The 27,064-nt window shown below is 50.1% G+C and overlaps 1 protein-coding gene across 2 annotated transcripts in view; it reads left to right on the forward strand.

Annotated features, from left to right (window-relative positions):
• Positions 1-27,064, forward strand: part of GPC3 (glypican 3) — a 299,836-nt gene that overhangs the window by 186,365 nt on the left and 86,407 nt on the right. For both annotated transcript variants that reach the window (XM_075941138.1, XM_075941137.1), the window contains exons 4-5: positions 6,148-6,281; positions 15,461-15,586. In XM_075941138.1, coding sequence (XP_075797253.1) covers positions 6,148-6,281; positions 15,461-15,586 — 260 coding nt within the window. The remainder of the gene's footprint in view (positions 1-6,147; positions 6,282-15,460; positions 15,587-27,064) is intronic.

The raw sequence follows: 27,064 nt of genomic DNA on the forward strand, positions 1-27,064 counted from the left end.
TTTCCAGCATTAAGTTTGACTGGTGTGGAAAAAGTGAATAAGAGAAAGTTACTTGCTTATTCCCACAATATAAGAACTAGGGGTCACCAACTGAAATGAATAGGCAGCAGGTTGAAAACAAACAAAAGGAAGTTTTTCTTCACTCAGTGCACTGTCTACCTGTGGAACTCCTTGCCAGAGGAGATTGTGAAGACTAGGACTTTAACAGGGTTTAAAAAAGAGCTAGATAAATTCATGGAGGTTAGGTCCATCAGTGGCTATTAGCCAGGCTGGGTAGGAATGGTGTCCCTAGCCTCTGTTTGTCTGGAAATGGGTGACAGAGGAGGGATCATGTGAGGATTACCTGTTCTGTTCACTCCCTCTGGAGCATCTAGCATTGGCCACTGTCAGCAGACAGACACTGGGCTGGATGGACCTTTGGTCTGACCCATTATGGCTGTTCTTCTATTCTTAGCCTTCGTGCTTGAAGAGAAAAACTTTAAAAATGTGAACCACAAAGGCTCAATATTGGGAAGACAAATAAGACCCCAACTGCAACACTTTTTAAAACACCATGTTTTTTTCCTCTTTCTTGAAACTGACCCTTTCTTGGGAATCGTTTTGGTTTCCGCAAATTGACATGCCTGCCCGTTCTCCCCTCAGCCAAGCATCACTCGCATCCCTCGGGAAGCCCGGAACCAGCTGTACTGCAGTTGTGTGCGATCTTCCCGTGAGATCTGAAACACCAACGGAGATCAGTCCCCTATCCCTCCGGGGGACAATGGCAGGAAAACAATAGGTTGCTTTCCTAGCCTCACCTCCTTTAGCCGCGACCCTCTGTTTTCCTTGTATACATCAGCGGACTTGCCTCCATAAATCGTAACACGTTCCTTGTCGCGCAAGAGTTCCGCAGGTTCATTCGTGGAGACAACATGCCGACTTTCGTGATTCGGTGATCCCCGTCTCAAGGCGTTCCCTATCCAGCTGTTCCGGAGAGAGAGAATGTCACACAAGTTCAGATTGTGTTAGCGCTTAAGCGATCAGCAAGCCCTGTTTCAAAGGGAGCTGGGGGCCTGTAGCGAGGCTCTTAACTCTACAATCTTAGGACTGCCTAATTTATCTTCCCACTGCCGAGAACTAAGCTAGCCAGCCAAACGACCTGTTAGCAACGCGCTCGAGGCTAAAAACACCCCTCCCCCGCCTAGCACTGCAGCCATCCGATGAGTAAAGAGGAGAAGAGATGAATCCCATTCTATTACATCCGACATTTCGTTCGGTAAATACATTAGTAATGTCACCTCTTTCATTATCAAGAGCAGCACTGTTTGTTTGCCCAGGCTGCAGTACGATAAGGAGAAAGAGAGAAACCATCCAGGAACGTCACGAGCCCCGATCCTTGATTGTTGGTTTAAGACGTACTGGGATGACACGTTGGTGCCCTCCTTGCAGCTGGGGCCCTCATTTCTGAAGTTGCTCTTTCCGCAGCTGCTGTTGCTCTTGGGACATTGCTTCTTTGGTCATTCACTTTTTCCTGGTTTTGCTTCATTGCTTTTTGAGCTGGGCCACTTGTTTTTAAAGTTACAAACTAACACAGCCACCCCTTTCTGTTTTACCCTAAGTGCTCAAAAATAACATGTCTGATGTAAGGATGTTAAGAGGTGGGTAACTGGCTAATTGTGCAGTCGATAAACATTGTATCAACACCACGATTAGTTGATTAGGGAAGGTGCTCTGTCCTAGCTCATGCAGGCAGCCCGGCTCTTACTACATTTAAACTGCAGAGCCATAGCAGAGGTAGGTCCCAGACCCAGTGCGAGCCAAAACTGAGCAAGCCAACACCGGTTCCTGCTTCCCTCCACCCTTGCTGCCTCTGATACAGAGGCAGCACGGGGTGGGGGGAAATGCAAGTAGTCAAGGAGTAGACTCGACTCCTCACTTACATCCCTCGTCTGATGCCAAGAAGCTCATGAGATTGGCTTAAAAATATTTGGAGAAGGGGAGTTTGATTGTTTGAATACCCAGGCTTGATGCTTTCAAAACAAAGTTTAGTTTTTCAGTTTTAAATGATTTTTTGTTTGACGTTTTAGTTACTTTCTACTAAAAAGAATTTTTAAAATCAAAATCGAAACAAACTCTTTTGACATGTTTGAAAGATGATGTGTCAATCAACGTGATGATGAGAATGTATTTTGAGCGAGCAATTTGTGGAAATAGTTCAGATTTCAACTTTTCATCCTGTGTCCGAATGGGAAAATATTTCAAAATCTCAACCTTTCATGAACTAGGAAAATCACACCCTGTCTGGCTCACTTTTTTTTTTTCTTGCTATTTGCCAGGTTACCAAATCAATGTCCAGTGAGCTAATTGGTGATATTAACACAAGAGTCCATGCTGGTATTATTTGGCTGGAGCCATACTATGTAATGTATTGATGGTTTTTATTGCACAGCTGGTGAATACTAACTGAGCTCTGATCTCAGACCCCTGTTCCAAAGCATTACAAAGCCAATTTCTCCTACTTTTAACATCCACATTTTCTCTTCAAAAGCTATGAATGGGACATATCCAGCCCACTTAATTAGCCTCATTAACAGTGGTCCTACAATTGACAGGTACTTCTGCTGTTATACATATCTTGATTTCTGTTATTTCCACCCCAACTCATCTTGTTAGTCTCTAAAGTGCCACAGGACCACTCGTTTCTACAGTTACAGACTAATGCAGCTACCCCTCTGAGCCTGTTCCATGGGAAACTCTGTGGTGTCCCACAACTCTGATGACAAATCCATGATAACAAAGCAGGAATCCTACAGTCTCACAATCTGGAAGACTAGTAAACATTGTTGTTATTATTTTTAACTCTGAATTTTTAAGAGGGGTGCAGGGGAATCAGATTATAGAACTAGGGTTTCAGGTTGTATAGTGATGTGAGGAAAATCTTCCTTCAGTGGCGTTTTTGGACATTAGGGAGTTTGTGTTTATGCAGTCACTGGTTCCCAACCGTTTTCCCATGGGGGACCGGCAAACCCGTTCACAAACATTAGGTGGACTAGCAACATTGTATTTGCATATTTGCATATTCATTATGCAAATCATGAATATGTAAATGTGGAAATAAAATGTTATCTGTCTGCCTGGTCCCAACCCAGTCCTTGCTTCCCAGTGCCGAAAACCCTTTGGCCTCCACCCCTCCACCCCATGCCCTTTGACCACTTAACCTCACCCAACACCCCTTTACCCCAAGCTCACCCCCACACTCCCCAGAGCGAGGCTGCCCCCTGTAGGGAGTGTGGTTGTCACTGCTGCGTGGGCAGGGGGAGTGGCCATTGGTGTCATGTCCCTTCCTCCCCTAGCACACCCCCATAGGTAGAAGAAGGGCGGGGGTAGGGGAAGAGCACAGAGCGCCAACTGGGCCGCCAACTTACCTAGATGGGAGGGAGGAAGGCGCCTCCTACTCTGCCTCTTCCTGCCACCACCGGCAGCAAAATCAGCCACGCGGGCAGGGGGAGCGGCCGTTGGAGGCGCACACGCTCTCTCCTCCTGCCCCCCACCACGTGGCTCTTCTGGCCATGGCCGCAGCAGCCGCCTGCCCCCCTGCTGCGCGGCTCTTCTGGCCCCAGGTCTCAAAGCCACCGTGGCCTGTCAGCTAATGGGCCATGGCCTGGCGGTTGGGAACCACTGAATGCAGTAGCATTCAGAAAAAGAAGATTAAGGGGGGACATGATAGCGGTTTTCAAATATCTAAAAGGGTGTCACAAGGAGGAAGGAGAAAATTTGTTCCTCTTGGTTTCTGAGGACAGGACAAGGAGTAATGGGCTTAAAGTGCAGCAGGGGAGGTTTAGATTGGACATTAGGAAAAAATTCCTAACTGTCAGGGTGGTCAAATATTGGAATAAATTGCCAAGGGAGGTGGTGGAATCTCCCTCTCTGGAGATATTTAAGAACAGGTTAGATAGACATCTGTCAGGGATGGTGTAGACGGAGCTTGGTCCTGCCTTGAGGGCGGGGGGCTGGACTCGATGACCTCTCGAGGTCCCTTCCAGTTCTATGATTCTATGATTCTAAGTGGAGATGCCCCACTGGTACTGTAGAGTTTTACAGCTTGATAATGCTATAGAGATTTTGCTCACGAGAGGCTGACCAATTCAGAGAACCAGCACATGGGCCAACTCTTCTTTTTGCCTCTCCTTAGACACTCCCCTAGGCTGGGTCCTCTCTAATTAAACCCAGTCCTAATTGCTGCAGTCTGTCCATCACACATTTTACCCAATATCCCTCCAGATTTAATGGCTTTAGCTGGTGGGGTCTTGCACTGGTGGATAGGACAGTCAAGTGGATGGCTGTCGGGAAGCCGAACAGTCAGAGAGCAATAGATGCTGTTCTGTGGTTTTCATCTCGAGTTATTTCTGGCCATATATTCCCTACCATAAAGCTGTCCCATAGGCTAAAATTGGGCAATGTGGATTAGGAGTTCCTGAGATGGTTGGCTGTAGAGTAGTTTTCAGTTGAAACTTTTCATTGTTGCATTCCCGCAAAGCTAGCATGTAATTTACGCTGGCTACAGAAAGTAGCATATCATTTACAGTGGCTACAAAAAAGGCAGGAAGATTATAATCTTATAATTATAAGCCACGCCGTGACCGAATCAGCTAACTCATTGGTTTGTGACGACTCTTGCAGTATTTTGTGCTGCACTTAAAGCCCCTCCTCCCAGAGTCTAGTGATTATAGGCCAGTTTCTGCTTATTTTTTATTGGTAAGTAAATGAAAGTTTCTGGCTTTGCTGTTTGTCAGGGGTTGTTTAAAAGTAGGAATCCTAGTGGCTCACAAACCAGAAGACGAGTAGGCAGAACCTGAAATGTATGATTCAAAAAACCTAAACACACGGAATTGGCACAGTGGGTGGCTAGGCTGCATTGGCGCCCTTCTCCTGCAACATGGCTGGAGTTATGCTGGCTCGGGATATGGCTCAGACAGGCTAGCAAAAACGCCTTGCTTTTGGAAAACGGAGCTTTATAGTTCTGACTGGGAACTGCTGTAGAGAGGCAAAAAATGCACAATCCTTCGACTTTTCCCTGTGGGTCGATTAGTGGATAAGCAGGGAGCTGCAGTAGGGTTGGCTCCCGCCCCTGTTGGCTCTAAATGCATTTAAAAAGCAGAAGGAGGTCTGGAAGTAGGTGCAAGTTGGGAATCAGATAATTCCTGGGTCGTGCCCGGTCCCCGCTACCCGTCTGCCTCCCCTGTTCCCTGAGGAGACGGTGCTGGGGGGAACCAGCTTTTAAGCCAGCTCCCCAAAGCACCGGCTGCTGCTCCCCCCCCCCCCCCCCCCCGCTGCCTCTGATAAAGGCAGCGGGGAGGTGGGGGGGAGCAACTAGTCGAGGGATTAGTTGACTAGTCGCTTGCATCCCTAGTCATTTGTGAAAAAGCCTTTCTTACTACATGGGATCCAGAAATAGGTCGAGTCCATTTGCCTCAGCGTAAGAAATTGGTTGAAATACTTCAGTTTTGCTGCTGCAAGTTCTTGTGCTTTACAGGTTGCACCCGCAAATTCCTCTGGGGTCATGTAGCAGATAAAATTTTCAAAAACGTAAGTGACTTGGGAGTCTGCATCTGATTTTTGAAAGTCCCACAGGCTCAGGTGCTGAAAGGTATTTAGACACCTAACTCTTTATTAATGCTGAAGTGCCTAAGTCACTTTGTAAGGTGACTTTGACTCCCAAGTCTCTGAGGTGCTTTTGAAAATTTTATCCTGCATCTTTATTGTACCATTTTTAGACGGGCATACGTGCTGAGGGAAGGACATCTCTCCAGCCAGGTCTTCACTAAACCCGGCAGCTCAGCTTAAGATACGCAACTCCAGCTACTTAGAATATGCAGCTCAAGTTGAGCATGGTGGAGTCCCCACAGCGAGAGACCAATGGGAGCAAATGCTCCCATCGTTGGCTTCCCTTACTCCTCGCAAAAGGAGGAGTACCGGACACTGGCAGGGACACCCTCTGAGATTGATTTAGCGAGACTTAACTAGACTCACTAAATCAAATTCCAGAAAATTGATCGCTGCAGGGACGATTTTCCTTTTAGGGTAGACAAGGCCAGCTTTTTGTTTCTAGTGTGTTGCATGCTGCATATTGGCTCATCATGCGTCTGTGTTGCTTTTTTTTTTTTTCAGATTAGCAAGTTCTGTGGCCATTCTCAGCAGAGACAGTACAGATCAGCCCAGAACCCTGAAGAACTTTTCATTGAAAAGAAAGTACTGAAGGTGGCTCACATGGATCATGAAGAAACCCTGTCTAGCCGGAGAAGGTAAGACAAAGTGGACTCTGAATGTATATGGCTGGTATGTTCGAGGAAGGAAACTACTCTGATGTGAAACTTTGAAATTCACCCACATGGGGAGAGTTGCATGTTTCCACAACTGTTGTATGAAAGTGTGTTTCCCTTTTAAGCATAAAACTGTCTCCTAATTCCCATCTTTGATATTCCAGGACGCTGTAAGAAATGCTGCTTTTCAAGGCTGCCAAAGCAGTTGGTGTAAACCTTAGCCTGTAGTATGGAGGGTTTGGGGGGTTTTTTTTATGCCCAACTCCTTAACATCAAGGAATGTTCGCAGCAGGGGTTTTTTGTGTGTTAAAAATCAGAGCAGATGTCTGTGTTTGTGGCATGGCACCCAGCACTTGTCCAGGTAGGTTTCGCTCTGTAAACAGATGTTGTAATTTAGCAGGATCCTAGTGGTGGAGCAGGGAGAAAGCGCTTTTTCCTCTCATTGATTTTTAAACAGGCTGGGGGGGGGGGAGAGAGAGAGAGAATGTGTGTGTGTGTGTGTGTGTGTGTGTGTGTGTGTGTGTGTGTGTGCGCGTGCGCGCGCGCAAAACTGGACCAACCCCACCTCAATCGTCCCAGCCAGGGCTTTGTCAAGCCGGGACTTAAACACCTCTAGGGATGGAGATTCCACCCCCTCCCTAGGGAACCCAGCCCAGCGCTTCCCCTCCCGCCTAGGGAAATAGTTTTTCCTAATATCAAACCTAGACCTCCCCCACTGTAACTTGAGATCCTTTCTCCTTATTCTGCCATCTGTCACCACTCGGAATAGCCTCTCTCTATCCTCTTTGGAACCTTCCTTCAGGAGGCTGCTCTCAAATCCCCCCTCACTTTTCTCTTCTGCAGACTAAACAAACCCAAATCCCTCAGCCTCTCCTCCTAGGTCATGTGCTCCAGCCCCCTAATCATTGTGGTTGCCCTCCGCTGGCCCCTCTCCAATGTGTCTGCATCTTTTCCGTAGTGGGGGGCCCAGAAATGGACACAATACTCCAGATGTGGCCTCACCAGTGCCCAGTAAAGGGGACTAATCTCTTCTCTAGATCTGCTGGCAATGCTCCTCCTAATGCACCCTAACATGCCATTAGCCTTCTTGGCTACAAGGGCGCCCTGTATGAGCACTTGCGTTTTTAAATAAAAGAATGGCTGCAGCAACGGAATGAGAACATTTGACATTTGCATACATGTGGATAAGCTCAAGGACAAAATGGATGAAATCATCGGTAAATGTTGCCTGAGCCAAATTCTCCGTTTGCTTTCAGTCAGGCGGCATTAGTATGGACTGAGCGGACACTGCTTGTAAGTGTGTGATAATCATCTGTGTTCCCCTGTTCTCTTCCCTGGCCTGGCTCTGGAAGCGAGGCCTTATTGTAATTTTGAGGAGCTGTGGATTTGGTGAAACCTGCTGCAACCCATTTGGGCTTTAACTGAGCCGGCGCCTACTAAGATTGGAAGTGTATCTCTCCTCCCTTCTGCGACAGAGTCTCCGCATCCCAAGAAAACATAATTCCTGCTGGATCTGGTGCCTAACACTCCCCAAGTCCACGATAATATGATGGGAGTGGCTTGCAGGACAGGACCTCGAAAGAATTGATGGCTAGAAGATGGGAGATCATGGGAGGAGAAGTAGAAAGGAAGGAGGGATGAAAGCTTCTGGAAAAGATGATCAAACAATCTGTCTGTAAGCAACTAAAGGATGGAATAGCCAGCATGGGTCTGGTGAATCATGCCGGACCCGCTTCATTGCTTCTTTGACAGGGTTACTGGTGGATGGTGGGGAAGCAGTAGGTGTGATATAGTTGATCTTTGTGTGGCTTTTGACATAATCCCATGAGACATTCTCAGGAGCAAATGAGGTCTAGATGAAATTATGATCGGGTCAGTGCACAGCTGCATGAAAACCATGCTCGAAGAATAATTATCAATGGTTTGCTGTCATGTCGGAAGGACGTACGTCATGGGAATCCTGCAAGGATCTGTCTTGGGGACAGTACTATTCAATATCGTCATGGATAACTTGCATAATGGAGTGGAGATGGTGCTTATACATTTGCAGATTACACAAAAGTAGGAGGGTGTGATGTAATGGAGCAGGCCCCGAAGCCCTCTGCTGGAGGCTGTGTCCTTGCCGCACCTTGCCCCAGAAGAGAAGCCGGAGAGTAGTCCTCCAAGCAGGGTAGAGTGGCTGCAGGAGGAATGAGCCAATCAGGGGACAGGAAGGCCTATAAAAGGAGCTGGAGACCAGAATAGCAGTCAGTGTCTATGGAGCCCTGAAGGTGTGCAGACTGGGGGCTGGCTGGCTGAGAGAGTGGCAGCACCACAGGCAGCTCTGTGTAGAGAGCTATTGAAGATGGACCAAGATGGGCCGTGCTAGATGTATAAAGCCCTAAGAGAAGGGCAAAGATATCGTCTCCAGGAGAGGAAGGCCTGGGGGCACCATTCTCTTGGGGAAACCAACTAAGAGGGACACTAGGCCTAAGGTGGGTCCCCGTTAGCTATGATGTGTACCCCAGGAGGTGTTTGTGAGATTGCGCACACACTGAGTGACTCGTGAGTGGCCAAAGAGAGGCTCCAGGGCTGAGAGGGCGCAGGCGCATGCACTCGGCCAGAGGGGGCGCTCGTGAGAGGTGAGCGCCGCCCCATCACAAGAGGGATGGTGAACGCGTTGGAGGACAGGGTTAGAATTCAAAGGAACCTTTACAAATTGGAGAATTGGTCTGCATGGAAGGAAAAATCGAATGAACAGCTACAAACTAGGGAATAACCGGCTGAGCGGGAGATGCATGGGAGAGGATTGTGACGGGGGATAGCCGCTCTGCACGGAAGAAAATGGAGTTGTCTTGGCCCAGTTGGCCGAGAGGGCCCCGCCCCCACAGCCCTGCTGAGCATGCTGCATTTGGAGAGGGACTGTAAATGCCTCTGGAGCAGCTCAGTCGGGCTGACTGCTGAGGGGGAAGCAGGCGCCGAGAGCACTCCAGAGACAGAGGAGGAAGTGCAGCCAGACTGCACAGCAGCAGCCAGCCCGAGAGGGGCTACCCAAGGAGCCACAAACCCGGAGTGAGACTACGGAGAAGACACCTGCCAGGTGACGGTAGGAAGTAGCCCAGGGTGGGGGATTGCTCCCCGGGGTGCTCAGTGTGTTGTGGCAGGATTCTCCACTGAGCAGATAGTGAACCGTGCCACTGCCAACAGGGCCCTCCCTACGTACCCCATGCGGGAGAGTTTTCCTACGTGCATATAGACCTGGGCTGCTGGGCCGTATTACCCTGAAGAGCAGGGACTCGTATATGGACTAGGCTCCTGGGCCGTATTACTCTGAAGAGCAGGGACTCGTATATGGACTAGGCTCCTGGGCCGTATTACCCTGAAGAGCAGGGACTCGTATATGGACTAGGCTCCTGGGCCATATTACTCTGAAGAGCAGGGACTCGTATATGGACTAGGCCACTGGACCGTACTACCCTGAAGAGCAGGGGCTTGCATAAGAAAATAGGCCGCTGGACTGTACTATGCTGAAGAGCAGGGGCTGACATAAGGAATAGGACACTGGGCCATACTATCCTGAAGAGCGGGGGCTGGCATAAGGAATAGGCCGTAATGCTCTGAAGAGCAAGGACTTGCATATAGACTTGGGCTGTACTGCCCTGAAGAGCGGGGGCATGCATAAGGACTAGGTCACTGGGCCGTATTACCCTAAAGAGCAGGGACTTACAGATAGACTTGGGCCACTGGGCCATAATACCCTGAATAGAGGGTCACGGGTATGAACTGAGGCTGTGGATCTGTCCCATAAAGTGACGTGGTGCCTGATGAGTCACCCAATCAAAACAGAGTAGGGTCAAGGGACCTGCAAGAGTGGGTCACCCCTTGACAAGGACCTAGGGTTATAGAGGATTTCAAATTGAACATGAGGCAGCGATGTGAGGCGAGTGTGCAGGAAGCTAATATCATTTTGGGTTGTATTCACATGAGCATTGTATGCAAGACACAGGAGGGAATTGTCCCACCTTGCTCGGACTGATGCGGCCTTGGTTGCAGTGCTGGGTCCAGTTATTTAGGAAAGACGTGGACAAATTGGAGAGAGAGTTTAAGGCCAGAAGGGAGCCCCAGATAATCTTGTTTGACCTTCTGTATATCAGGCAGCACTGTCTGACTAAACCCAGCCACTGAAATTAGAATGAAACCTGACAGCCCCCAGAGCACGAGAGACGTATGTGCCGGAGAAGAGCAACAACACTGATCAAAGTTCTAGCAAACCTGACCTGGGAGGGAAGGTTAAAAACCTGGGCAGGGTTAGTTTTGAAAGAAGAAAACGGCGAAGATACTTGATAATGGTCTTCAGATATGCTAACGGCGGTTACAAAGATGATCATCATCCGTTGTCCTCCATGTCCACCGGAGATACGTCTAGCATTAGGGGCTTAATCTGGGAGCACTAGAAGCTCCCTAGAAGTTGGGGGCCACCGGTGCCCAAACTGTGGCCCTGTCCTCTGCTCCTGGCCTTTTTCCTGCGGCCTCACTTCCACGCCTTCTCTTCTCCTGAGGCTCTATGCCAACACCACCTCTTAGAATCGTAGAACATAGAATCCTAGGGCTGGAAGAGACCTCAGGAGTCACCAAGTCCAACCCCCTGCCCAAAGCAGGACTGACCCCAACTCAGCTGACAAAGCCCTGGCTGGGCTGATTGAGTTGGGGTTGGTCCTGCTTTGGGTAGGGGGCCGGACTCGATGACTCCTGAGGTCTCTTCCACCCTAGGATTCTAGGATTCTAAATCATCCCAGCCAGGGCTTGGTCAAGCCAGGACTTCGAAACCTCCAGGAATGGAGATTCCACCCCGTCCCTAGGGAACCCATCCCAGCGCTTCCCCACCCTCCTAGGGAAATAGTTTTTCCTACTCTCCAACCTAGACCTCTCCCACTGCCATCTGAGACCCTTGTCCCCTGCTTGCTCCTCCCTGCCCTCTCTGCCAGTCTCTTGCCCTTAGGGAGGGCTTCCAGGAGAGGTGTTGCCATCCCCATCACGGGAGGCATTTCGGAACAGTGTAGACAAACTGCTGTCGATGTCCGGGATGCTGTTTCCTTTCTCCTGTCTCCGCACAAGGGACTGGATGACCTTTCAAGCTCCCTTCCAGGTCTGCATTCCTACGGTTCTGGGAAACAGAATAGCGTGGGAAACAGGTGAGAAGAAAGGGGGCGGTGGCGGAAAAGGAGAAAAGAATACAGGAAACCCAAGTCGGTAAGAATATCCATTCCGCTGGAAACGGTGCCGTGGGTTTGGTCTGTCTCTGTCTTCAGAGGAGCCAGGCTAGGTCTAGGGAAGCAACAGAGACTAAGCCACCTGGCTAGAGTTAGGGAGGAGAAAGGAACAAAATAACAATTGGGGGAATAGAGGAGACTCCAGGGATGGGGGAGCTGGCTTGGCATGAGGTCTAGTTGCACCGTAGTAACCCTGCATGTTGCCATGGACCTGGAGTGAAGGATCTCCAGGTGAAGGACCTGGACGTGATTAGCGATCTCCATTTTTGGTGCCCGTAAGGGAGTCTTGTCTTCCGCGGGCCCTAGGGAGCCACGAACGCACGTTGTCCTATGAGGCTGTTCTCAGGGGAATTCAGTGCAGCAATGCCTGACCAGGCCAGAATCCGCGCTTGTTCTGGCCCCACGGGGAGGGCACCCCGAAGAAAAGAAAGCCCCCCAAGAAACACATTGAAAACAAATGGCCATGACAAGATCGCCTAGTGCCAGTTGAAAGTGAAGCCGTAAATCATCCCGTGTGTTTTTTGCAGGGAAAGACGCTGGGGCTTTGTGATGTGTTTTTAATGACGTTAGCAGGGCTTTACTTGTTAACTAACGCTTGTTTATTGCTGGAGAGGCGGTGCTAAAGAGCAGCACTGACATCTTTCAGGAGCCAAAAATGCTGCATGATGTGACTTCCCATCAATACCGAGCGGGGGAAAGACGACTTCGATTCCACTCTGTCTCTGTTCGTTGCAGAGGCTGTGTGAATCTGATTATGGGCGAGAAGCTGCACGCCCTATTAAAAATAAAGCAAAAGGGAAGGCTTCTTCGGGTAGCATCCAGACAGCTTTCTCTTTGTTTTGTCTGCCCCCTGCTGGGTGGAGTGGAGCTCACAGCTACGATCTGTAACGGCCTTGCAGCAGTCGGAAGTGGATTTACTGCTTTTAAAAATAAGGGGGTGGGGAGTGCCGAAAGGCAGATTGTACCAATCTAGGGATGATTTGCCCCGCAGGAGTGCCCGCAGATGTGCTAGGTGCTGTACAAACACTCACCACCTGGTCCCCGCTCCCAAGGAGATGTCGTGTTTACCAATCAAGAGATGGCCAAAGTACAAGGGGGAGGAAAAAGGGTCGGGAGGAGGGGGGCCCGTCTGGTGAGGGTGGGGTCACAATACTGATGTAAGGTATGGAGCACATCTCCATCTCCCCCTGGGAACTTAGAGCCCTCCCCTCCACGATTTTGTGCATTAAAAGAGCGTTCCCACAGCCCACGCCCCGTGGTTTTCTACGCCATGCTCTGGTTGTATTTCCTTCATTTGCGCCTTGATTTATTTTAGTTCATTTCCATTTATTTTCGTGGACTCTCCAGCCCCAATTTAAACGCATTCTGCCCTATCCCTGTTCTCCCTCTACCACCCAACAACCCCTTGGTCCCAGCCTCCGATCCAGCTTTACGGATGAAGACCTAGAGAGCACACGGGAGAGCTTATTGCCACCGCAAGGGATACGTGGAGATGTCTCTATTCTGGGGGCAGAGGGAGGCTATTGAGACTGTCGCAAGGCACCCCGGAGGCTAGGTCAAGGTGAGCCGCTCCGGGAGCCAAGAGGCCAGGAGTACAAGTGTCACCTCCTCCACTGTTTGCTGTTCATAGTCCACTGCCCTTCACAGCTGTTGTCGTTTAATGGGTGAGAGAGTTTTATAGGACTGCTGCCTGGTTCCCTCCCCGCCCACAAAGGTAACACCCTAAGCTGAGATCAGCTGACCACCTTGTTCTGTCTCCCTGACTGCCTGTCCAGCAGCTCTTTTGGAGGTTAGCTGCCTGGATCGAGTGATCTGAGGACCCTTGGTGTGAGAGCCGCGGGGTTCTGTCCAGTTCTTGTCCTCCCTGTCTTCTGCGTGTCTGGCAACAGCTGGTCTGCTGCGTCCCTCCTGGAGCACAATGCAAATGACCACAGGAAAGCGATGGGCCTGTCAGACCTGTACCTGCAAATCTCTCAGTCACACATTTGCATATGCAAAGAGGAATTTGCAAAATCCAAGTACCTCTCTAGTCCGGCACACTCTAGTCCAGCAATATCCATGGTCCGGCAGGATTTTAGTGAGCCAGATGTCCACTCATCATGGGTGTGGCCCAGTTTCCTGCGGGCCATAAAGTTTATTTACAACCAGCCGTCCTGGAGCTCAGTGTTTTGTGCTGTTGTTTAGCTCTAATTGACCCCTCAATGTCTTCTCAGAGCCCAGTAAATACTGGGAGTGTTGATAATACTGCTAGACAACATTGGCCTCCCGTGGTCCGGCAGATTCTTTGGTCAGGTCCCCAAGATGCTGGACTAGAGCGGTTCAACCTGTAGTTGTGTGTCTTTCTACCTCATTTGTATGCTTAAAATCTGTGTTAGCACTTCATAGGGCGAGGCCAAGAATGGGCTCGTAGAAAGCCCCGGATCTGAAGCCGCCCCACTTTGGGGAACTTTGGGAGCAGGACTGAAATTTCATTTTACGTGGCATGCCTTGTGCCGGGATGGTCAGAGCCTGGGGTATCAATGTGTCCATGTTTTACGAGTGAGTTACAAACGCGGGCCGTCACCTGGAAGCCCCTACTTAACCTGACATGGGTGAGTAGGCCCTTTGACTTCTGAGGCGCCTGAGGTGTAAAGTGAAGCTCAGGTGTGAACCTCCTGGTGAGTGTGTGTTCCAGGGCCTGGCTATGGAGCCTTAGTTCTTCCACTCAGACTGTGGCAGCTCATCGGTTTAGCTCTGGGGGTCCCTGACACAATCCTCTGCCAGGGTGCTAACTATCACCTCAGTGATCGCAGGATCGGGCCTGCTGCTTCTTGCAGCCTTTGAAGCCAGTGGGAATTTTGCCCAACTAAGCAATGCTTGGCTCTGGGAATAGCAGATAGGACGTGACTCAGGCCTGCTAAGTCTCCGCTAGAGGAGAAGTTGGAATTAAGACACACAGCTCTAGCTACGTTAAGTGCATAGCTGGAGTCGACGTAGCTTAATTCCAGCTTTGGTGCCGTCCCCAGAGTGGGAGGTCGATGCGGGAAATCATAGACTCGTAGAATCCCAGGGCTGGAAGAGACCTCAGGAGTCATCGAGTCCAGCCCCCTGCCCAAAGCAGGACCAACCCCAATTCAATCAGCCCAGCCAGGGCTTTGTCAAGCCGCAACTTAAACACCTCTAGGGATGGTGATTCGACTTCCTCCTTAGGGAACCCATCCCAGTGCTTCCTCGCCCGCCTAGGGAAATAGTTTTTCCTAATCTCCAACCCCATCCACTGCAACTTGAGACCATTGCTCCTTGTTCTGCCACCACTGAGAACAGCCTCTCTCCAGCCTCTTTGGAACCTCCCTTCAGGGAGTTGACGGCTGCTACCAAATCCCCCCTCGCTCTTCTCTTCTGCAGATTAAACAAACCCAAATCCCTCAGCCTCTCCTCGTAGGCCTCCAGCCCCCTCCTCGTTTTGTCGCCCTCCGGTGAACCGTCTTCAAGGTGTTCACATCCTTTCTGTAGTGGGGGCCCCAGAACTGGACGCAATACTCCAGATGTGGCCTCACCAGTGCTGAATAAAGGGGAATAATAAATGCTTCTGTCGGCTTCCCTTACTCCTTGTGAGGTGCCCTCAGCGTTCGATTTAGCGGGTCCTTATCAGACCCACCACACTGAACACAAGAAGATCGACCTCTGGAGTGTCAATCCTCTGATAAGTATAAACGTGGCCTAAATGGCATGAAGGGCGTCATGCAAAATGGCAGACGTCTCCATAAACGAGGCTGATGCTTCACCCTTCACTTGTCATGGTGTTTCTGGCAGGTGGGAAGTTGCGCATGACTCCAGTATGCATTTGTTGCTAAGAGCAGCCTCGTAAAACATGGCTGACCCGGCGATACTCTGTTCCTCTTTCATTTATACCCTTTTTCGCTTGCGTTTCAGGGAGCTCATTATGAAACTGAAATCTCACAGCAGTTTTTACAGCAGCTTGCCGGAGTACATCTGCCACCACAGCTCCGCTGTGCAGAACGACACCCTTTGCTGGAATGGCCAAGAAGTTGTGGAGAGGTGAACAATTTTTTTTGTCTTTCTTTCTCCTCAGTGCTACTCGTAAGTGGGTAAGTGTGCGTGTGTGTGGCTGTAGGACCAGGTCTGCTGAATTCTGGGTTGTTGGTAGGGTTGCCAGGTGTCTGGTTTTTGCGCCCTCTGTCCGGTAGAAAAATTCAGAAAATACCAGACACATGCAATGTCCGGTATTTTCTGAATTTCCGGCTGGGCACTGGACGGAAGCGTGGCGGGAGCGGGGGCGGGGGCAAGGGAGCGACTGGGAGGCGGGGCTGCGATTGGCGCTGGGAGCCCCGTGCAAAAGCCGGGCGGGGCGGGGCGGGGGGCAGTGGATGGCACTCCCAGCCACTCCCCCCACCCCGCGTCTGCACACAACCAGAGGCTCCCAGTGCCAATCGCGGCCCCACCTCCCAGCTGGTAGCCACTGGTTGTGAACAGAAACCGGGCGGGGGGAGTGACTCCCAGCCACTGCCACCGCCCCCGCCCGGCTTCTACTAGCAACTAGAGGGAGTGCTTGCTGGGGGCGTGGCCTGTTGGACTCCGGCTGCGGCCAGTGGCTGCACTCTCCCCCCCCCCGCCAGTTCTGCTTCCCACCCCCCCTTCCTCCCGGCCAGCCCCTCAGCCCCCAACCCCATCCGCCGCCAGCCCCGCCTCCCACCCCCCTTCCTCCTGGCCAGCCCCGCCCCCCTCCCGGATGGTCCCTCTCACCCTACGATCTAGTGTGTCCGGTATTTTGTGGGGGGTCTACCTGGTAACCCTAGTTGACGTCATTGGTGTCTGAGGGGTAACAAAGAGCTTTCCTGGCAATCTCGGTTACTTGTACAAAACTGAAAAGTCATCAGGCCAGAAGCTGAGCCTGCTGTGTGACATTTAGTGGAGCTGAGAGGGGCCCAAATCTACCTGTAGGGAGGAGCAGCCGGTTCCTTTTCTAGAGCTGCGGAAGCCACTCTGTGTGAAACCCAGGCTGTGAAAATAGGGTGGGTGGGTGTCGACCAGCCAGGAGCAAAGATGAGGAACAATCGCTTTACTAAGCAACGCCCCTCCCGAAACGGGCTTCATTTAGTGACCGTGTAGGGAGGAGGGAAGGGGCGGTTTCCCTTTTGGCGTGGTTTCGTTCGGAAGGCCGTCTGGCCTGCCGCGTGTTGGTGATACTTCCGCAGGGTTTGGGCTGACTCTCGGGTCTCCATGTTGGAATGAACCGTTAACATTAGGAAATAGACAGATCCTAAGTAAGTTCCCTCTGGACTCCGTAGTATCTGCAAAACGCTCAGTTCCCTCATCGGACGCATTTCAGTGTGGACTGAACACTGTGGAATTGGGTCCAAAGTACACGATGGTTTTCCTTGGCGTGATCAGGGCCGGCCCAAGGCATTCGTGCACCCCGGGAGCGCGGCGCAGGTGCAGCCCCGCCCCCGGGGCTCCGCCGCATATATGGCCCCACCCCAGCCTGGTCCAGCAGCCTTGCACAGCGCCCCCTACAATGGGGCACCCCAGGCAGTAACGCGGTCAGCCCATAGTTTGGGCCAGCTCTGGGCGTGAGCCACTTACACTGTGACTAGTGGGAGGTTTCTATTGGCGGTTCTTTACATAAAGTCTTCAGCACTGGGCCAAATTTATCCGTGGTGTCATTCTGTGATATCAGCCAACTCTGCTGGTTCTCCACTTTATTTTCCCCTCTTTCCACATGTTAAGTGTCCTCATTGCTTCTCTGCATGCTGTGACAGTTATTTGTGAGATTAAGGATGAATGACAACTGCGGGGTTACTAATACAAATGAAAACACGCTGTTACTGAAAAGAAAACTCCACTTTTATTTTCCAAAATATTGGTCCTGATGTTCAAGCTTGAATGAACACAGCATAGTAATAATGGAGACATACCTATCTATCTCATAGAACTGGAAGGGACCTTGAGAGGTTATCAAGTCTTGTCCCCTGCCCTTACGGCAGGACCAAGTACCATTCCTGACAAATTTGTCCCAGATCCCTAAATGGCCCCTATAAGGATTGAACTCGCAACCCTGGGGTTAGCAGGCCAACACTCAAATCACTGAGCTATCCCTCCCCTGATTACACATGGTATCACCAGGCTCCTCTTCTAATAACCCTGTTTTGTAAAATGTCCTTTACTATTAAAGTAACTTTCTTAAGGAAGAAATAGAAATAGTACCAAGATGTGGGAAAGATATCGTAGAGTGTAAAGTATAACTTCTTCTCGGTTGGTAACCTCAGGAAATAATTAACTTGTACGTGCAGTACTGACCTGAAACACTGAAAGGACCAGAAAAAGCCGACAAACTATTTTTTAAAAGCTTACTCAAACACCGCCAATTACGCATTTAATTATATGAAGTTACTTTGCCTCAGGAAAAATGTGCCCTCTGTTTGCACCTTCTTTTGGAAAAACTTTTGTCTCCGTGCCTAATGAAAAGTACAGTCCACAAAGGAGATAAAAAAGAATCGCTCTGCTTAATTAAAAAGCACATGCAATCGCACTACTAAATACGTCAGCCCAGAGAATGCAAAATGTTTCAGTACAAAGCAGGCTGCAGATCCAACTGAAATGTTATGTTCTTGGTCTGAACTTAGACCACAAAGTCCCCGTGAGGCCAGTAGGGAAGACTGTGCCATCAGAATAGGTCCTGGTTTCAGACTCAGACGATGAGCTATATGGGGAGGGATCGATAGGGTTCCCGTATGATGGAATTTCTGTACTGAAACATTGTTGAGAAAACGATGTTAAAAAAACCCACCCAAATCAAGGTACGGTCGCTCACTCGGAAATTAGGAACCGCCAGAATGAAGGTGGCTTGGGCGTTCCTAATCTGGCCTTCTTGTGTGTCTTGCTGTCTTGCATTACAGGCTGACGTAGCGTTTGTGCCCTGAGCCAGGGCGCAGGGTGGGTAAAGAGTGAGGCAGAGGGCTGCAAGAAGAGAAGGGATGTACTTTGTGGGTTAGGCATCAGCCCTCCCTGGGCATGTCTACACTAGGGAATTATTTCGAAATTACTCAATTTAAAATAACTCCCGAAATAAAAAAAAAATCGAAATAGCGCGTCCCCGCTCGACATTAGTCTGAGGCAGGCTCCATTATTGTGGATGCGCTAGCTCAACAGTGAGCCCCAGGAAGCACTGGGGAGTAATTACTTGGGGTGTAATTATTCGTGTGGGTAGGGTTGCCAGATGTTCTCCCAAAAAATACCGGACACCCAGAACGTGGGATAAGCGGCGATCGCAACCCCGCCTCCCAGCTAGGACTCCCAGGCTGGGAGGTGAGGTCACTGTCGGCGCTAGGAGCCTGTGATTGCACAGAAACCTGGCGGGGGCGGACTCCCAGCCACTCCCCCCGCCCCCGCCAGGCTTCTGCGCCATCACAGGCTCCTAGCGCCGATCAAACCTAGAACTCTCCCACTGTAACTTGAGACCCTATCTCCTCGTTCTGCATCCGTCACCACTGAGAACAGCCTCTCTCCATCCTCTTTGGAATCTCCCTTCAGGAAGTTGCAGGCTGCTACCAAATCCCCCCTCACTCTTCTCTTCTGCAGTCTAAACAAACCCAAATCCCTCAGTCTCTCCTCATAGATTAGTGAGTGGCAGCATAGTTGATCAGCACTGTAGGCTGTAAGAGTTTAATATTCCCATTGACCGACTCAGCCCATTTTGCATATTTGATTATTCTTTCCACTGTGTATACCACAGTCTTCCACTCTGTATTTCCCTTTATTGAATCTGATTTTAGAGACTTGGGTCTATTTCTCTTATTTATCGAGATTGTACTGGCCAAATGCAAAAAGAATTTGCTCTTCTTCCTAACTAGGTAGCATATGATTTTGATTAGTGGGATAAGAACATAAGAATGGCCAGACTGGGTCAGACCAAAGGTCCATCTTTCCCCGTTTCCTGTCTTCCGACAGTGGCCAGCGCCAGGCGCCCCCAGAGGGAGTGAACAGAACAGGGAATCCATCAAGTGATCCCTCCCCTCTCGCACTTTTCCAGCTTCTGACAGAGGCTAGGGATACCATTCCGGCTAATCACCACTGATGAATCTAACCTCCATGAATCTATCTAGCTCTTTTTTGAATCCTGTTAAAGTCCTGGTCTTCACAACATCCTCTGGCAAGGAGTTCTACAGGTTGACTATGCATTGTGTGGAAAAGTATTTCCTTTTGTTTGTTTTAAACCTGCTCCCTATCGAAGGTCATAGAATCATAGAACCATAGAGCTAGAAGAGACCTCAGAAGGTCATCAAGTCCAGCCCCCTGCTCTAAGCAGGACCAATCCCAACTAAATCAACCCGGCCAGGGCTTTGTCAAGCCGAGACTTAAACACCTCTAGGCATGGAGACTTCACTACTTCCCTAGGTAACCCATTCCAGTGCTTCACTACCCTCCTAGTGAAATAGTTTTTCCTAATATCCAACCTGGACCTCTCCCACCACAACTTGAGACCATTGCTCCTTGTTCTACTATCTGTCACCACTGAGAACAGCCTCTCTCCATCTTTTTAGGAACCTTCCTTCAGGAAGTTGAAAGCTGCTCTCAAATCCCCCCTCACTCTTCTCTTCTGCAGACTAAACAGACCCAAGTCCCTCAGCCTCTCCTCATAAGTCATATGCTCCAGCCCCCTAATCATTTTGGTTGCCCTCCGCTGGACCCTCTCCAATGCATCCACATCCTTTTTGTAGTGGGGGTCCCAGAACTGGACACAATACTCCAGATGTGGCCTCACCAGAGCCGAATAAAGGGGAATGATGACATCTCTGGATCTGCTGGCAATGCTCCTCTTAATGCAACCTAATATGCCATTAGCCTTCTTGGCTACAAGGGCACCCTGTTGACTCATATCCAGCTTCTCATCCACTGTAACCCCCAGGTCCTTTTCTGCAGAGCTAATACTTAACTGGTTGGTACCCAGCATGTAACCACCTTTCCTTGTCTTATTTTTGTAACAGCAGCTGATGCAGCGCTGTCAGGAAATACATTCACATTGCATCCATGTGGTATCTTTGAAAGAAGTGATATTTTTAAGCAGATGCCCTAGGAATGGGTGTCTTCAGCTGTGCAGTAGAGGAAAATATGCCAGAAATATTAAGAAAAAAGAAGCGCATAAAAAACCATTCCTTTAAGGTATATTAAAATGTGTTGGACATTGATGGGAAGAGCCACATTCACAGAAAAGGCCGTTTGCTGTGCACTTGACAGCCTCTGCGAAGTGTTGTTGTATTTTACAGAAGAACTTTCTAATTTAAGGTTTTTATACAGTGTCAAGATTTTACAGCCTTTAATTCTTAAAGCCTATTAAAAGTTCAGATTCTTACAGTTTAATAATCTGCTTATGCTGCTATAAAGCTCTTCTGAATCGCACGCTAGACACATTTATCCTTTACGAAACTTTTAAGCAAATTATGTAGGTATTATCATTTCAACACTGTGCAAGACCAATTCTACATTAACCTCAGTCAACTGTGCGTCGCTTAATCTTCGCTCCTTTTATACCATAACCAAATGAATATATTCTTAGCATCCCCTAAAATATCCTGATTTCACTTCCTGCAGGAAGAAGTTTCCAATTTCCCTTTTGCTGCCAATATAGTCTGGGTTTTCTTTTTTTTGTTTTTGTTTGTTTTTAATTCCACAAATAATAAACAAAATAAAGCACAGCCGGAAGGCAGAGATTAAAATCTGTCACAAGGAGGATTCCATGCCGATAATAAACCTTTGCCTCATGGAGAGGACAATTATTTCGGGTAATAGTACAGAATATCAAACACGATGGGGTCGCAAAGAGGAAGCAGATTTTGTAACTTTTTAGCTACGTAAAACACAATTTCTTAGCAAAAGTAAGCTTTAATTAGGCAAATGGAGTGAGTGGGTCTGTGGTTGTTCCCAGAGTATCTTAAGGATAGAGATGGTGTATCTGTATAGATATATTCAACATCCTTGTTGATCTCACAGCTGACCAACGCTCCCACCATTAATGTGTCTGTCTGTAACGTTTGAACGAAAGCGAAGTGATAAAGGGCTTGTACCGCATCAGTGTTGCCAACTCTCATGATTCGATTGTGACGCCTGCCATGTTTGGGGGCGGGGTTTGTTTAAAGCCCCGCCTCCCGGAGCCAGGCTATTATCTCAGCTGCTATTCCAAACAGCATCTGGAATGCTTCCTGGCCAGATTGTGATGGACTGGCAGAGCCTGGTGAGGGCAGCATACTGCCCTGAGTTTCCCTGTTACCACAGTCCGCCAGTGGGGGCTGTACGTCTGGAAGGAAGGCTTTTGTGTGGTCTGGCTCCCTGCAAGAGGCTCTTGGTGTGTCCGGTTGGGACTCAGGGCGGTTAATATCACCAAGATCCTCTTCCAGCTTTGCTCCAGGTCTGGCCACGCTGCCTCTCACAGCCAAGGGGGAATGCTTGAAAGATTCCAGCCCAGGCCCCCACCTGGTAAAAATCGACATAGCTCCGTTGACGGCAACAGGTCCTGGAATGCAAAGCACCTTTTGATATTGCAGAATTGGTGGCGGCTGATGGCTCGAGGACCCAATCCTCTTTTCTAAAAAGGCCTGGCGGCGTGTGGCACAGTCAGATTCTACGGCCTTTTCTACCCCCCACCTACCCAAGCTTCAATAAGCAGCATCAAAGGGATGAAATCAAATATACCAGGCGTGACATGTACAGCTGCATTTGAAGAAAGGTTTTGTAGCCAAGGGGCAGGCATATATTAAGGGGTTTGAATGGACAGGTAATTTTTTTCCTCGTTCATATACAAGGCTTTACAGTTGACTTGAAAGATTATTTCCTGTAGCTCGTACGTTACACTTCAGTAATTTAGCCCCAAATTTAGCACCGCCGCGTTCGCTCCAGCTGTCTTTGCATGGCAGTGCTAATGCAGGTGCTGCAGGAAAGGAAAACACGCCATTACATTCATTGTCCTGGGTTTGAAAAACATGTTGCTGTCTGCACGCCCGTGCTCTGAAACGAATACCTGGAAGTGGAACTTGCTGGGTATCCCATTAGTCAAAGCAAATTAAGCTGGAATGGCAAAGTGTCTGCAAAGGTGAGATTTTTTGGATGCGGAGGTTGGGGAAAACCCCTTACTTAAGAACGGCCACACTGGGTCAGACCAAAGGTCCATCTAGCCCAGTATCCTGTCTTCCCACAGTGGCCAATGCCAGATGCCCCAGAAGGAGTGAACAGAACAGGTAATCCTCACATGATCCCTCTTGTGGTATCCATTTCCAGACAAATGGAGGCTAGGGACACCATTCCTACCCATCTGGCTAATAGCCATTGATGGACTTAACCTCCATGAATCTATCTAGTTCTTTTCTGAACCCTGTTAAAGTCCAGGTCTTCACAACATCCCCTGGCAAGGAGTTCCACAGGTTGACTATGCACTGCATGAAGAAAAACTTCCTTTTGTTTGTTTTAAACCTGCTACTTATTCATTTCATTTGGTGATCCCAAGTTCTTATATTACTTAGGTGGAATACAAAATATTTATGACTTACAAAAGAAAGTATACGTAACTCATGTAAAGCATTAGCTTGGTTATATTTTCTTCATGTGATTATTTTTAATTTCTTTAGAGACAGGCATTGTCAGCACATTTTACAACAACGAGACATTTCTCCTTTTGAGATTACCCTTATCACAAGCAGTAGCTCCTACCTAGGGAACCATGGGAGAGAAACCTGCGTTACCCACAGGTGCTGACTTTCCAAAGGGGGGAGGTTCCTTGTCTCCTGGCTCTGCCCTAGGCCCCGCCCCTGCTCCGCCCCTTCTCCCAAAGCCCCACCCCCAACTCTTTCTGCTTCTCCTTGCTCCTCCTCCCCTCAGCTCCTCCTGAATGCTGCAAAACGGGTGATTGTGGTGAGCGGGAGGTGTGTCCTAAGTCACGTAGGCGCCTGTACAAATTTTTCCCTGAGGAGTTTGAAGCTCAGGGCGCATTTAAGGGATGCTTAAATGCTCTTAGGGCATCCGTGGGGCCGGAATCCCGCCCAGATCATGGCCCTGCCTTTGGGATGTCCGTCTGCTTTGCGCTCGTGCGTCTTCCAGCTTCAGCCTGGCAGGAAATGAGCGTCACGCCTCGCAGCTCTGTTGCTCCGAGCCCCCGACTCGCGATTTAGGGGGCGCCAATGGGAGTGATTGGGCTCCCCCTAAATCTGGCCTTGCAGCCCTGGGTGGTGGGTGAAGCCCTGCGGTGGGGAGGCAACTCCACCGGCCCCTCCCCTCTGCCCAGCGCTCCGCCCTGGAAGCCGGAGCCCCGAAGCTGCCGCCCCCCCAACAAGAAAAGCCCGGGGGGGTCCCCCAGACCCTGGCCCCCTGCCCCAGCCACAGCGAGCCAAGCCACCTCCCAGAACCATCACGCCTCTGCTTCTCCGAGCACCAAGCCGACCCCGGCGCCTGGCTGAGCCGGCAGCCTCCACGAGCACCGTGCCGGCCCCAGCGCCACCACAGTCTGTCCAGCCTCAGCTCTGGGGCCTCCCCAAGCACCAGCTCCTTCCTCCCTAAAGCCCCGCACCCCGCTGAGCGGACCTGGCAGACCCTTCTCAGGCCTCACTCCCCCGTCCCCAGGAGGAAGGCCGCGGTGAGCAGTGGGAGCTGGGGGTGGGGGACGGCGTGGAGGAGGCAGTGGGCTTCTTGGGGAAGAGAGGGCACCGGGGCCCATTGTCTGGCCGCTGGCTGGTGGCTGCTACGGGGAGGGCAGTGCCTACCCTGGCCTGTTGCACCCGCTGGCCGTCACCCCAAGCCCAGTGCCCGAGTGAGCTTCTGTCTTCGTCCCTTTGCTCCATCGCTGTCCTGCCGCCACCTCCTGGGGCAGGGGATTTGTGCCCCCGACCGGGCGTGTTCCCGCTGCCCGGGGTGGAGCCAGGCTGGACTCTCGTGAGCTGGCGCTTGCCAGCCGGACAGGCCTGGCGGCTCGTGAGCAAACCGCCTCTCCTTAGGGTTAGTTTTGTGGATTGCTTGCTGGGGAGAAGGAAGGGCTGCGTGGCCTCCCCCGGACGGACGGACGGCCTCGTGCGTCAGGGGAGAGCCCCGTGCTAGGGAGATGCTCCTCCTGGAGGTTCCTGCCAATGTTCAGGGCCTCTCTCCTGGGTCGGGCAGCAGGGGAGGGTGGCTTGGCAGTTCACGTGCCTCGACGTGGCTTTGTAAAGCTGGGGCCGTGGGATCGCCACGCGTGGACTCGGGGTGCCCACGCCCTCGCCCACGCCCATGCCTGTGCCACCACGTGGCATTGTAAAACTCAGGCGTGACCGTGGCAGCGCCAGCCTGTCCCTTCTGTGCGGCACCCGCCTTCCGCGGTTCTACACTGCAAAACCCAGGGTTTGGACCCCTGGCTCAGCGGGGCTTGGGCTCTGACCCACCCTCTTAGCAGGGTACTGGGGCCTTGCCCGAGGGCTCAGCCCTGCGCCAGACCAGTTGGTGTGTGGATGGCAGGCAGCCTTGGCCTCAGGTGAGCTAGTGTGCAGTGGAGACATCCTTGGTCTCATTGGTAGCCTGGGACTCAAACCCTGTCTTTAATGCTGTTACCCAGGGCTGTCTCTTCATAAGAACGGCCACATTGATCAGACCCAAAGTCCATCTAGCTCAGTATTCTGTCTTCCGACAGTGGCCGATGCCAGGTGCCCCAGAAGGAGTGAAGAGAACTAGGAATCACCAAACTGGGTGGGGTTGCAACTTCTTTGGAGGATAGGGACATAATTCAAAATGACCTTAGCAAGTTAGAGAAATGGTCAGAGGTAAACAGGATGAGGTTTAATAAAGAGAAATGCAAAGTGCTCCACTTAGGAAGGAACAATCAGTTCCATACATACAAGATGGGAAGCGACTGTCTAGGAAGGAGCATGGCGGAAAGGGATCTAGGGGTCATAGTGGACCACAAGTTGAATATGAGTCAACAGTGTGATGCTGTTGCAAAAAAAGCAAATATGATTCTAGGTTGTATCAACAGGTGTGTTGTAAGCAAAACTCGTAAAGTCATTCTGCCGCTCTACTCTGCACTAGTTAGGCCTCAGCTGGAGTACTGTGTCCAGTTCTGGGCGCCACATTTCAAGAAAGATGTGGAGAAATTGGAAAGGGTACAGAGAAGAGCGACAAGAATGATTAAAGGTTTAGAGAACATGACCTATGAAGCCAGGCTTCATGAACTGGGCTTGTTTAGTTTGGAAAAAAGAAGATTAAGGGGGGACATGATAGCGGTTTTCAAATATCTAAAAGGGTGTCACAAGGAGGAAGGAGAAAATTTGTTCCTCTCGGTTTCTGAGGACAGGACAAGGAGTAATGGGCTTAAAGTGCAGCAGGGGAGGTTTAGATTGGACATTAGGAAAAAATTCCTAACTGTCAGGGTGGTCAAATATTGGAATAAATTGCCAAGGGAGGTGGTGGAATCTCCCTCTCTGGAGATATTTAAGAACAGGTTAGATAGACATCTGTCAGGGATGGTGTAGATGGAGCTTGGTCCTGCCTTGAGGGCGGGGGGCTGGACTCGATGACCTCTCGAGGTCCCTTCCAGTCCTATTATTCTATGATTCTAAGTGATTCCCTCTTCTGTCACCCATTCCCAGCTTCTGACAAACAGAGGTGAGGAACACCATTCCTACCCATCCTGACTAGTAAGCATTAGGGACCTAACCTCCATGAATTTATCTATTTCTTTCCTAAAACCTGTTAAAGTCCTGGTCTTCACTTCTCTGGCAAGGAGTTCCACAGGTTGACTGTGCGCTGTATGAAGCAAAACTTCCTTTTGTTTGTTGTAAACTCACTACCTATTAATGTCATTTAGTGACCTCTAGTTCTTGGGTGATTCTTCTATATTCTCCACTCTCGCTGCATGTTGGTCACTGCATATCACCCCCCTGACCCTACCACATCTCCTGTGCTCCATCATCATCGTCCTAGGACGCAGAACGTCTGATCTGGCAATTCTTGCCCAGAAACATCTCCCACTGACTTCCGAGGGAGTTTTGCCTGCCCAGGGATCACAAGATCCGTTTATCTGCATTTGTATAACACGATTCCAGAAGAAATGTATTCCTTTGATTTTGCTGTGCACCGAAAACCGGGCTCAGCTCTGCTCTCCTCTACAGACCCCAGGAATTAAATCCCTCTGAAGCGCCAGACCGCTTTTCAGCCGCGTCGTTTAATGTCTCTGCATTTTAAAATGAGCGTCACAGAAAGACAGCAAAGGTGGCAATTTCTTAGGCATCTAAAGCCTGGCCGTTGCGTGTTCCTGTTGCTCGTGTAGTTTAATCGACATGGTTGCTTGGTGTGGTAGCATTCAGGGATGGTGTGAAAAAACAGTTCTCGTGTGTGTGTGTGTGTGTGTGTGTGTGTGTGTGTGTGTGTGTGTGTGTGTGTGTAAAACGAGACCCAGCTCTTGAGTTCTCGTGTGTGTGTGTGTGTGTGTGTGTGTGTGTGTGTGTGTGTGTGTGTGTGTGTGTGTGTGTAAAACGAGACCCAGCTCTTGAAGGAACAAGGGGTCTGTTT

This window comes from Pelodiscus sinensis, chromosome 13 (assembly GCF_049634645.1).
Source record: "Pelodiscus sinensis isolate JC-2024 chromosome 13, ASM4963464v1, whole genome shotgun sequence".
Classification (NCBI taxonomy): Eukaryota; Metazoa; Chordata; order Testudines; family Trionychidae; genus Pelodiscus; species Pelodiscus sinensis.